Source organism: Macaca thibetana, chromosome 2 (assembly GCF_024542745.1).
Source record: "Macaca thibetana thibetana isolate TM-01 chromosome 2, ASM2454274v1, whole genome shotgun sequence".
In the NCBI taxonomy this organism is placed as follows: domain Eukaryota; kingdom Metazoa; phylum Chordata; class Mammalia; order Primates; family Cercopithecidae; genus Macaca; species Macaca thibetana.
The window spans coordinates 145,246,426-145,258,876 of record NC_065579.1 but is presented as its reverse complement, the minus strand read 5'-3'; the positions used below and the strand labels follow the sequence as shown (position 1 = coordinate 145,258,876).

The 12,451-nt window shown below is 49.3% G+C and overlaps 1 protein-coding gene across 9 annotated transcripts in view; it reads left to right on the top strand.

The window, feature by feature from the left end:
- The window catches only part of IFT122 (intraflagellar transport 122), a 97,479-nt gene that overhangs the window by 61,501 nt on the left and 23,527 nt on the right, over positions 1-12,451 (top strand). For all 9 annotated transcript variants that reach the window (XM_050781584.1, XM_050781589.1, XM_050781588.1 and 6 more), the window contains 3 exons: positions 3,847-3,987; positions 8,310-8,363; positions 11,403-11,564. In XM_050781584.1, the coding sequence (XP_050637541.1) occupies positions 3,847-3,987; positions 8,310-8,363; positions 11,403-11,564 (357 nt within the window). The remainder of the gene's footprint in view (positions 1-3,846; positions 3,988-8,309; positions 8,364-11,402; positions 11,565-12,451) is intronic.

Here is a 12,451-nt window from a genome sequence, read left to right as displayed (position 1 = left end):
AGAATCACTCTTACACATGTTGAAATACATCTGCTTAGAGCTTTTCTATGTGTATATATAATGTATGCATAATATACAATTAGGAGCATGTGATTTTATAAGAACATTTTTAAACGAAAGTGGAATCACACTGCAAATACTTTTCGTGACTTTTATGTGTATATGTATTGCTACCTATAGATGGAACCTCAGATTTACTGTATTCCCTGAGCCTGTCCTGTAAACAAGACTTCTCATCCCTTCCTTTATGGCCATCTTCTCATTTCACCTCACATTCGGTTATGGCAGCCCTATCACTGTCTACAAAGTGCTGGCTATAAACTAGTCATCAGGCATTTTCACTCAGCAATCTCCTGAAGCATGATTCTGTGTCATTAAATGTTCTTACCCTGCATGGCAAAATTTAGGGTAATTGTAGACTCACGTAAGTTGTAGGAAATAATACAGAGATCCCTTATACCCTTTGCACAGTTCCTCCCAATGGTAACAGTGTGCAAAGCTCTAGGGTGATCTTCCCACCCATGTTGGCATGTGTAACCTCCCACCACAGTCATGGCACTGAACACTGCCACCATCACAAGGTGCCTGGTGTTGTGCTTTTTACAGCCAGCACCCCTCCCTCCTGCTTAGGCCCCACCTGCCTTGTATTTACAGCTGCATTTTATCGTGTCTTGTGGATGTTCCATAGCTTTTTTTTTTTACCAGTCGTACTGCACGTTTGCTGCTTACAGCTTTTTTTGTATTATAAATAGCAGGCATCTTTCTAGCTAAGTCCTTGCATCTGTCCCAACTTGGCGCCTTGGCGTGAATTCCTAGAAATGAAATTTCTGGGTTCAAGCATGTGTACCTTTGAAAGACTTTTAGGGAAATTTCCAGGTTTCCCTTCCGCTAGGCTCTGTCAGTCTGTGTTTTCCCCACACAACTCTGCTTCAGGCTAGAGCCCACTTCTTCTAAGCTGATGATCCCCTCAAAACTCATGACTGCAAGACTTACTGGGGAAATGCCCATCATCCGGGCCTGACACAGAGCAGCTATTCAAGAAATGTTAGTGGAATTCAGATCTGAAGAAAAAGACGAGAAAACAAGAGGAAGAAGGGAACGAGGTGGGTGGAAGTGGCAGCAGGACGAGGGGCACAAACAGTTTCTCCTGGACTGTGTCCTCGTCATCCTTGTCTGCCCCATTACAAATCTATGTACCACATCCACCAGGAACTTGCTCTCCCTCAATTGCACCAAACCAACTCTGCTTATTAAAAGTTTTCTCCCAAGATTGGCATCCTGACCTCAAAAATAAATGCAGTTTGCTGCTCCCTGACTGTGGCTGGCCAAGAGGAGCCAGAGGGGCGGCCTGGGGCTTCCTCTGCCAGGACTTTAAGATTCAGCAGCAAAGTCTTGCTGACTGCACCAAGGCCATCCTGCTGATGCAGCAGGTCAGGACTGCCAAGGGTTAGGAAACACATTCTCAAGACAGAGGCTGTTCATCTGTTGCCTCTGCCTCCAGCCATCCTGTGGTTTTGGCCCAGAGAGGAGGGAGAAAGCATCAGACCCAGTCTTGGAATTTTTGGTTTCCTTTCGAAATTTACATTGTCTTGTGTAAGAACTGGTTTGTCAGGGCTGCCAAGTAGGACAACGAGCCCTAGGAGGGCTTCTCAAGGCAGTGGTGACTTCATGTTTGGAATGCAACAGCAAGATAAAGTATAGCTCAGAGAGTATTTGTTCAGTGAGTCTATTTTTAAAACTCCACTCAAATTATGCCTCCCAAGTAAGTCCAAGTGTTAGCCATCCATCATATGCTCAGCTGTGATATGCCTGTCTGAGTGCCTGTCCCACTCACAGGGCAGTCAGTGTGGCAAGCAGTTGGTTGCGGTTCGGGGAAGGAGCACCGGCTTTCAGTCCTGACTCTGCCATCTCAAGCAGCTGTAACTAGAGCAACTCATTTCACTCTTTGGGGCCTCATTTTATTTTCTGTGAAATGGGGTTAATTACACCCATCTTTCAGGTTTTGTCAAGCCAAATTTCTATTATTATTTCACCTTATTACTGACTCATAAAATAGTAAAAACCACAAAACACAACTAAATTGCAACAGGCTGTGCTTATTAATGGACTTTAGAAAGGAAAGCTCGTTGTGTGCTTTAAGAAAAGCTTTCAGGAGTTTGAGAAAGCTTCCAGGAGATGGCGAAACTTGATCTGAACCCTGAGAGGTCTGGAAAGGAAGACTGGAGCAGGGAAGCTTTTCAAACAAAGGAAAAGGTGGGGGTAGAACAAGAATGGAGAGCCTAGGAGGTGGTGAGGAGCTAGTGCTGAGAAAATATAGTGAAGGTAATGATCATGCCTGCGTTTTGCCCAGTGCTTCATCATTTTTGGAGCACAGCTCTCCTTTGCCCATAGTAGCCTGAGCTGGGCAGGACATCTAAACAGAAGTTAATGGATTTACCCAAAAAGTCACCACCCTAGGATGTGGCTGAGTCTGGCCTGGGTTCTAGGTCACCTGCTCCCTAGCCTATGCCTGCTGCCCCCCTAAAGGGAACATTTAATGTGTCAATGAGGAGAGATGGCATAGTGGAAAAGATAAGCACTTGGAAGCAGCCATGTTTTGCTCTGAGAGTAGACAGACTCAAAAAAAGTTTTTTTTTCTTCAATTATAAAGCTAAAAAATGGGACCAGAAATTTCAAAGACAAAAGCCCCAAGTGGAGAAAACAATACTTCAAGCTCCACATTTGGGAACCATTAGCACAGAGGTCCTGACTGATTTCTCTTCCCTGCCCAGTTAGCCAGGAGAGATGCAGGCCTCTGAAGCACACTGGCTGGCCTAAAACAAGGGCAAGGCCTTTCCTTGTTAAAGACGTCCTGGCCCAACTTAGACTCATTCTCAGGCCTGCACACAAATATGCACATGTACACACGTGCATACATGTGGCAAGAAAGGGCACAGAACCTGGAGTCCAGTCACCTCTGGCTATTGCCAGCTATTTGCTGGAACAGGTCATTTGTCCTCTCTGAGTCTCGGTCTCCTGGGCTGTAGCCAGGGAGAAATAATACCTACTGCACAGGCCTATGGGGACAGCCAAAAGCCCTTTATAAACCTAAGAAAGAGAAGTCGTTAGGAACTATTCATGGGCAACTCCATCTTGTACGAGGGCGTTGGTCCCAGTGCAGGGAGCAGGAGACTTATTTCCAGAGGCTTCCAGGGTAACTTGGAGCAAATCACTTACCTTTCTTGGACACAGTCCCTGGAAGAAGAGGCCATCCCAGACCCCTTCCTCCCAGGAACTCATTCATTCTGTCAGCAAACATAGACTAGGGGTCTGCTGAGGGAGGCCGGTACAACCCACCACTGCCCACGTGCTGTGCATGGCCTTGCTGTGGGAACAGGCCTGTAACTGCATCACAACCCGAGATCTGGACAAAGGGCAGAGGAATCTGAGACTCCTTCATCTGAGGTGGGGGCTTGAGGGGCTTGGGAGGACTCTTGAGAAGAGGTGACATTTCAATAGGGCCTTGAAAGCCAAATAGGTATTTTCCAGAGGGAGAGTGGGGAGGGGCAAAGGCATTCCAGGCGAGGATGACATCCTATGGTGAGGCAGGCCCACAGGTGGGAAGGAGGGGAGGATGGACAGAGAGTTTGTGCTGTGAAGCACAGTGGCCCAGCCATGAGAGGGGTGCAGAATGGAGCACACAGAGTGGACTGGGCAGGCTGGGCAGGGTGCTGATTGACGGCTGCAGGGCTGCTCCCCAGGCGTGGGTAATTGTCCCACGCATCTGGAGGCAGGCTCTGTATGAATCTGGCTCTTTCCATGGCTCTGAAAACAGTCTTCTTTTTTACCCCTGATGAAATCCTGCAGTCTGCTCCCATGTACCAGTACCTGGATAGGAAACTGTTCAAGGAAGCCTACCAGATTGCGTGCTTGGGTGTCACCGACACTGATTGGCGTGAACTGGCCATGGAAGCTCTAGAAGGTTTAGATTTTGAAACAGCAAAGAAGGTAAGCATCTAGCCAGCAGAAGCTGGAGTTTGGTCCTTGTGGGGTCCCTTAAGAAGGCAGATGGGGACCCAGCTGGCACGGAAAGGCCACAGACTGCAGCAGCCTCTGGAGTTAGGCTGACCTGGGCTTAGATCTAAGCTCAGCCACTTCCTCACTGTGGGCCTGGGTAGGTGACACCCTTTCTGAGATTGCTTCTCTATAGATGTAGGGTGATGACAGGCCCCATCCTTACAAAGCTTTGAGGATCGAATGGGAAGGTTCCTGTAAAGCCTGATCCAGGAGCAGCATCTCAGATTCTGGCTGTCACTCTTACTAGCCGTCATCTATGGGAAGCACCTGGTAGTAGCCTGGCACATCATAGGCATTCCGTAAATGGCGGCTTTTATTATCGGTGTAATCACTGGCCATGATGCTGCACACAATGCTGCTTTTCTTAGCATCTGCCAACTAAGGTCAAGGTCTCTGATTGTGACAGCAATGTAGACACTTCCCACATACCTTCATGGCGGGATTCATGGACTTGATTCATTGTGTCCTTTCCTGGCCTAGTCTATGAAAGCTGGAGAGATGGCTGAAAACATCTGGCCCCTTTCTGCACATAAGGAAAAGCCCAGGTATGTTCCTGAGCTGTGTTTCCATCTAGAACCTGAGATGGAGGAAGGAATGGCTTCCAAACCCCTCTCCCCTACCCCTTCCCTCTTTATCTCCCCACAGCCAATTAATGAGCTGCTCATTTTGTCCATACTCCTGGGCTGATACTGAAGGAGTGGCAAAGAGGGATGTGATGCCCACCTTGGGTTAGGTCAAGACTTGTAGGCATGAAGAGAGAGGAGACTGGACCAGACCGGGACTAAGAAGCCTGGCTGAGAACCAGCTGTGCCACGTAAGGGGCTCTGGGACCTCAGGCCAGCTGCTTCCCTCAGATCCCCAGTCCTTCCAGTTCTGAAATGGGGGTTGTGAGAATGCCCGCTGCAGTCATGAGGCTTAACTGAGATGTTGTAAAGGGGAATTTAAATCAGGGATGGTTGTACAGATGCTAGCCATTACTAAACAAGGGAAGTGATCATTGTGTAACAATGATCTAGATTATATTTTTAGATGTCCTCAGTGTAGGAAAGTGGAGATGGAGGAGGCTATAAGAATTCAGAGGAGGGGCTGGGCACAGTGGCTCACGCCTGTAATCCCAGCACGTTGGGAGGCCGAGACATGCGGATCACAAGGTCAGGAGATCGAGACCATCCTGGCTAACACGGTGAAACCCCGTCTCTACTAAAAAATACAAAAAAATTAGCCGGACATGGTGGCGGGCGCCTGTAGTCGCAGCTACTCCGGAGGCTGAGGCAGGAGAATGGCGTGAACCCGGGAGGCAGAGCTTGCAGTGAGCCGAGATCGCGCCCCTGCACTCCAGCCTGGGCAACAGAGCAAGACTCCATCTCAAAAAAAAAAAAAGAGGCCGGGCGCGGTGGCTCACGCCTGTAATCCCAGCACTTTGGGAGGCCGAGACGGGTGGATCACAAGGTCAGGAGATCGAGACCACAGTGAAACCCCGTCTCTACTAAAAATACAAAAAATTAGCCGGGCGCGGTTGTGGGCGCCTGTAGTCCCAGCTACTCGGGAGGCTGAGGCAGGAGAATGGCGTGAACCCGGGAGGCGGAGCTTGCAGTGAGCCGAGATCGCGCCACTGCACTCCAGCCTGGGCTGGGCGACAGAGCGAGACTCCGTCTCAAAAAAAAAAAAAAAAAAAGAATTCAGAGGCGGAAGGAGGCATCTCCATGGAGGGAGCTTCCCTCTCCTGCCCCACCCAGAAATGCCAACAGGGAGGAAGACGACAAATCCCTAGAACAGAAAGGATTGTAAAAAGCCACAAGGTTTTATATGAGTGTTTATTGATTCGTATATATGTATTTGTTTAAATATTGAGATGGGGACTCACTATGTTGCCCAGGTGGGTCTTGAACTCCTGGGGTCAAGCAGTCTTCTTGCCTCAGCCTCCCAAAGTGTGGGATTCACAGGTATAAGCCACCACACCTGGCCAAATTTATTATAGTTGAAAAGTAAGTGTATATGATATATATCTATTGTATACAACATGCTGTTTTGAAAAAGCCACATGATATTGAAGATAGGCTAGAAGTTAATATTTCATCCGAATCCCGAGTCCCCCGCCTCCTTCCTCTGTGCCAGGCACTCAGGCTCACCAGTTTGGATAGGGTGGTTCCTAGAGATGGACTGCCATCCCCACTAGATGGCAGAGAAGAGCTGCTGAGCTCCCGCCAGACCCTGAGCAGAGCTGCAGGTGCCTCCCTGTTCCCAGGGTTCCCTCTGCTGAGCTCATTCAGGGGCCTTGTGACTCTGACCAGGCGCCCTGACGCTGCAAAATGTATCAGGTTGAAGGAATTCGGAAACAGACTTCTTAGTAGGCAAATCCTAGACTCCAGCACAGCTGAGCTACAGCTAGAAAGACCCTTGAGAGGGTGTCACTAGCAGGCCCCTTTCCACAAAGAAGATGGTTGGAGCCTAGAAGCAGAGAAGTAGGCTCAGAGCGAGGACTCGGACCTCGAATGCTCCTTTCCCTCTCGGCCACCGTGCCAGGCTTTGCAGGGTTGCCCTCTCAAGGCGCTTTAAGGAAACCCAGATCTAGAGGGTAGAGTGTAAGACTTACAGCTTGGGACCCAGGTAGTCTTAACCCTGTGTTCCTTGGCCCATGCGATGCCCACATTGCCCTATTCTACGAATTCCTCTCCACAAACACTTATTTGCCAGGTTCTGATTCTGATGCCTCACTTAAGGCTGCCTCCTGCCCCTGCTCATGCTCAGACCATTCATCTGTGTTCTCCAGGCATCTGGTTCATAGTCGGAGAGCTCTTAGCTCTAGATGTCATGATCTGTTTAATTGGCCGGCCTCCCCGGTTAGAATGTGGGCCTCTGAATTGTGGAGGGGGACAGGGGCCAGGACATGTTTCTCCCTGGGTCCCCAGTCTCTGACAGGAAGCCTGGCCCTGTGGGATGAAAAGATGAAGTTGCGTCGTGGTCACCTGCAAGGCAGCCAGAGGCTGGGGACTCGCTCATCTCCCGAGGTCTTTTCAGGAGGGAGGATGCCGTGCTGCTGAGTGGAGGCTGCAAGTGGTCAGGATTGCTCTGCATGTTTGGTTCAAAGGGCTCCGGAGCTGCTGCCTCCTCTAGGCACAGGTCAGCCCATTGAATGGGGCAATGTAAGCAAGCACAGCTGGTGGAAATGGTGACAGCAAAGCCACCTGAAAGCAGCCTGACCTGGTGGCTCATGCTCCTCCAAATCCTGGGCAGAATCTGAAAGCAGCAAAACTGGCTTAGCCAACACCAGTCTGCTTGTTCCTCAGAAACTTCTAGAGGTCCATGAGTTAAAGTCTCTGGCAAGGGCTGCAATTTTAGGATTTACATAAGAGTTTGCCTTCCATGGACTTGGTGGGATTCATTCCCTACCCCTCCACCTTCTTCCAGAATCTGTCTTTATGCCCTCTCAGCTTTCCCCTCCTCCGTTCCCTCTGCAGTACCAGGGCCTCTGGGTCCCTTGTGTCTGTGGCAACACTGGGTAGGCATAGCTGTCCCCTGCATTCTACCCATGTCACCAAGATGTGCAAGGCAGTCTCTCGTCAGTCCATGCATCTCACCTTCTCCTGCTGTGATGCTGCCTGCCCCGCCAGAGGGTCAGACCGGCTTGTTCTTCTTCTTTTTTTTTTTTTGAGATGGAGTCTCACTCTGTCGCCCAGGCTGGAGTGCAGTGGCATAATCTCAGCTCACTGCAACCTTCACCTCCCGGGTTCAAGTGATTCTCCTGCCTCAGCCTCCCAAGTAGCTGGGACTATAGGTGCCTGCCACCACACCCAGCTAATTTTTTGTATTTTTAGTAGAAATGGGGTTTCACCATGTTGGCCAGGATGGTCTCGATCTCTTGACCTCATGATCCACCTGCCTCGGCCTCCCAAAGTGCTGGGATTACAGGCGTGAGCCACCACGCCCGGCTGGCTTGTTCTTCTTTGGGTCGAGAGTCTCCCAAGGAGGCACCACCACAGACTGTGGCATCACGGTTTTGTTTTACCTGATCCCAAAATGATTGATGCAACTGGAACGTCTTTGCTGTTCTTTACATGTCCAATCCCACGGATAAAACCACACCTCGCTGAGTGGTATAACCTCCTGCACACACGACGATTAATCCATGCTTGCTCCCTTCCTCTCCTTACTGGCTCACTGTCTAGATAGAGCTTGACTTCCCACCCCCAGCCAGTCACCCACTTTGGAAGCCAAGAAGACAGCTTATTTTATTCTTTATTTCTTCCCCACAGGCCTTCATCAGAGTACAAGACCTCCGATATTTAGAGCTCATCAGCAGCATTGAGGTAAAAGATGAAACATTCTTCTTCCTTCTCAAGAAGGCATACTTGGGGTTCCTGTTTTAGGGGCAGCCCTTCTGGCAGGCAAGAGCCTTGAGGACATGGGAGCAGAGCTCACTGGCGTCTGGGCATCTGGGCCACAGCCTTGCTCTGGGGGCAGAGTGGCCACATGGGGAGACAGCGGCAGGCAGTGTGAGCTATCGTGTGATAGCTGGGTGAAGCTCTCCCAATCTCCGTGGGGAGCATGGCCCGTGGTCTGAATTGAACGCCCCAGAGTTCTGGAGTAACCCCCAGCCCTACTGTTTCTGGCTGAGAATATTGACCTTGTCATCCAAACCCAATAGGCCTGCAGTGTGCTAAGGAAGCTGGTTGTAGGTACGCCATTTGCTGGGTGGTGGTCAACACTATGCCTTTTTTTTTTTTTTTTCCTGAAACAAAGTCTCACTCTGTTCCCCAGGCTCGAGTGCAGTGGCACGATCACGGCTTACTGCAGCATTGACCTACCAGGCTGAAACGATCTTCCCACCTAGCCTCCCAAGTAGCTGGGACCACATGCATGTGCCACTCTGCCTGATTAATTTTTTTGTATATTTTGTAGAGCAGAGTTTTCCCATGTTGCCCAGGCTGGTTTCAAATTCTTGGGCTCAAGCTATTAGCCCACCTTAGCCTTCCAAAGTGCTGGCATTACAGACTTGAGCTACCAGGCCCGGCCCTTAGACACTATTCTTAATTTCTGTGTATCTCAGTGCTGTCTGGCTGTCTGTTAAAAGGCATATACATTTTTTCTCCTGAACAGATTTATTGTGAGGGTATGGGAATGTGAGACACATTTGAATTCCCAGTTGGAAACAGTGAGGAAATCAGCAAATGTCTTGTCCCTCTCATTCATTTCCATGTAATAAACACCTGTCGTGGGCCAACCCTTGTGCCGAGTTCAGTGGGCACAGAGCTGAGGAAGAGAGAGGCCGACAGGAGCTCACAGCCTGCTAAACCTCATAACATAAGCTGCTCTGTGCCCTATGTGTGATTTATGTGAGTGCTCTTCTAGATCCTCACATTAACTGAATGAGGCAGGTATTGTTGCTCTCCCTATTCCATGTGGGAGAAAATTAAGGCTCAGTGAGACAATGCCACGTCCCCACAGGTCCACAGCCAAAAACTTGGTGGAATTCAAGCCCAGTCTATTTCCTAAGCTCATGCTCTCTCGGCCACATACCCTCCCTACCCGCGTGTCGTAAAGGGCATCTGTATGTTCTGGGGTTTACCTACCACATGGTAAAGGGCTTGTTCGGAGCTATTGCCCAAAATGCCCAGTGCTGCTGACTCTCACTGTCAGTGGATTTACAAAATCCACTGGCCTGGATCTGGGGGTCTTCACCGGAAGTCAAGGAGCATAATTTTCCTCTCCACAAAAGTAACTGATTGCTGTGGGGTCCAACTATTATTTGTCACATTTTACTGGGATCAAAATATAGTCCTCTCCTCATGTGCTATGAGCTGGGAAGTGCTTTAAAGTAAACTAAGATTGTCTCCTGAAAAAAAGTAAAGTGCCTTTGAGTGTGTTCTATGTTGACTGCCTGCAGACTTGGTTGCACACATCTCGGTGCTCAGCATAATTCCAGAGAACTGCGGATCCTCAATGGGTGCCTTTTGGATAGGGGAGATGTTCTTGTCCTGCTGACGGCGGGGAAGAACCTACCCATGTTGACATGCACCTGCTGAGTGCCATAGATCGTTATTATTGGTCATGGTGATGTCCTGGGGCCTAGAATGGATATGGCCTGAATTTCATGTCTAGTAAAACCTTTTTTTTTTGCAGAGATAGGGTCTGGCTATATTGACCAGGCTGGCCTACAACTCCTGGGCTCAAGTGATCCTCCTCCTTTGGCCTCCCAAAATGTAGGGATCACAGGTGTGAGCCACCATGTCCAGCCAAAATCAATCTTTTATCTCACTGCAAGATTTTAATTCCTTTCCAACTATTAGGAGTTAGTCTGTTTGATGAGCCTGAGCTGTGCGCAGGTTTTTAGAATGATGATTTCTGTCAGTGTGGAAGCACGTTGCCTCCAGCTGTTAAAACTTTCACCAGCTTGTCTAAGAGTTTGATTCAATGTCTCATCATCCTCTGTATGCTACTCTTGCTAGAAAACAAGCAAAAGGAAACTGCTAGGGCTCAGGGTTTGAGTGCTACTGAGTATTTACAAATACTTGAGCTGTAGACAAGTGAATGTTCCCTGACACAGAAGGAAGAAGCTTTATCCTCAGCTGTGCTAAGTGTGTGTGTGTGTGTGTGTGTGTGTGTGTGTGTGTTGTTGGGGACGTCACTTGCTTCAGAAGACAGTGTTACGTGATACAAGGAATATCTGGAGTCAGACAGAACTGCATCCAAATTCCAGCTCTGTCTGACCCTGACCTGTTCCTCTTCTTGAGTCTCAGCATCCTTCACTCTAATACTTGGGTAGTGAGACCTACCCTGAGGGTCACTGAGAGGAATAAAGGGGCCATGTGTGTATAAGTATATACCCAGAACCTAGTGGATGTTCAGCATGCGGGATTTCTTACTTTCTCTTTAAAAGTAGGGACATAGTGAGACTTGTCATCCTATTTTATTGGTCTCGCTCTTGGGCAGAAACCCTAAACATTCTCCTGCTCTGTCATCCCCATGAGCCACAACTCTGCCAAACAGGGCTTGCAGATTTGGGAGCTCTCTGGAGCTTAGGGGTCATGGATGAGTCAGAGCACACACTATTCAAACTATTCTGTCATAGCCTTGGAATACACAGGAAAGCAACCCTGAGGAATTTCCATTAAACAAACAAAGGTTTGCATCTTTTTTTGATCTTTGCTTGTCTGGTAAAAACCTGCTTTTGTTGTCAAGTGTTCCCAGCGGGAACCTGGGGGAGAGAGACAACAGCCAGGAGCCAAGCCCAGATTCCAGTAGGAAGGTCCAGGGGCCTCACTTGAAATAGCCACATCTAACCTTTGTAAAGGCTGCTTCCTGCCCATGGCTGCAGAGGCCATTTCCTGTGCTTCTAATTTTTCCAGGAGAGGAAGAAGCGGGGAGAGACCAACAATGACCTGTTTCTGGCAGATGTGTTTTCCTACCAGGGGAAGTTCCATGAGGCCGCCAAACTGTACAAGAGGAGCGGGCACGAGAACCTCGCGCTTGAAATGTATACCGACCTCTGCATGTTTGAGTATGCCAAGGTAACCCACCCTGTCCCAGGCCCAAGCTCTAGCTTGGAGCCCACTGGTATTCTCACCTGCGGTGTCCAAGTTATTTTCCCCAAGAGTGGTGTAGACAAAAACTAGCAATGGTCTCAGAAAGGATGTGGGGAAACTGGTAAACAAATGACCCATCTACAGCCACTGGTTGAAACTCACCTAAAACTGACATTTAACGCTGACACCAATGGGGCAGACTATGGCAGTTCAGACCTTCATCAGCACCAGAGCTGGATGGCTGTGGGTCTGCGCCAGCACAATCCCTTCATTGATTTGAGGGCTCAGTGCTTCAGGGCTGTCTCCCACAAATCCTCTCAATCCTTATCAGGAGCTGCCAAGAATCGGTGTCTTCAGGCGGGAGCCGGTCCTGCCAGTCATACAGGATAATGTGGTGCCTGCCAGCCAGGTTTCCCATAGCACCTGCTGATTGTCCTGGGCTTCTCACTAGGCCTCTGGGAAGTCAGGCAGAGCCTCCGCCCTCCTGTGTTAGCGCAGCATGCCTCACGCCTACCGGCTGCAGAGTGGCTACCATGTGGTTGCAGTGGGTGATAACAGAGATCCTCTTTTGCATTGGGATGGCCCTTATGAACCTTAGTCCCCAGCAGAGCTGGGCCTTTTAAGGCAGGTATAGGAGAGGAGCTTCCTGGACCTGGCTCTTGATGGCTTCTGTGGGAAGGAGTTGCACTAAGGAGCCCAGACCAGCCAAGACATTGGCAGTTCAGTCTAAGCAAAGTTCAAAGAGGCTTGGGTGCATTGAGCAACTACAGTCTTCCTTCTACAGAGGGGCTTTGTTAACCTGCCTTTTCCGGGAGTGTCAAAAGTGGCTCTCAGTGTGTTTTGAAGTGACTCATCAGCCACAACCTATTAGT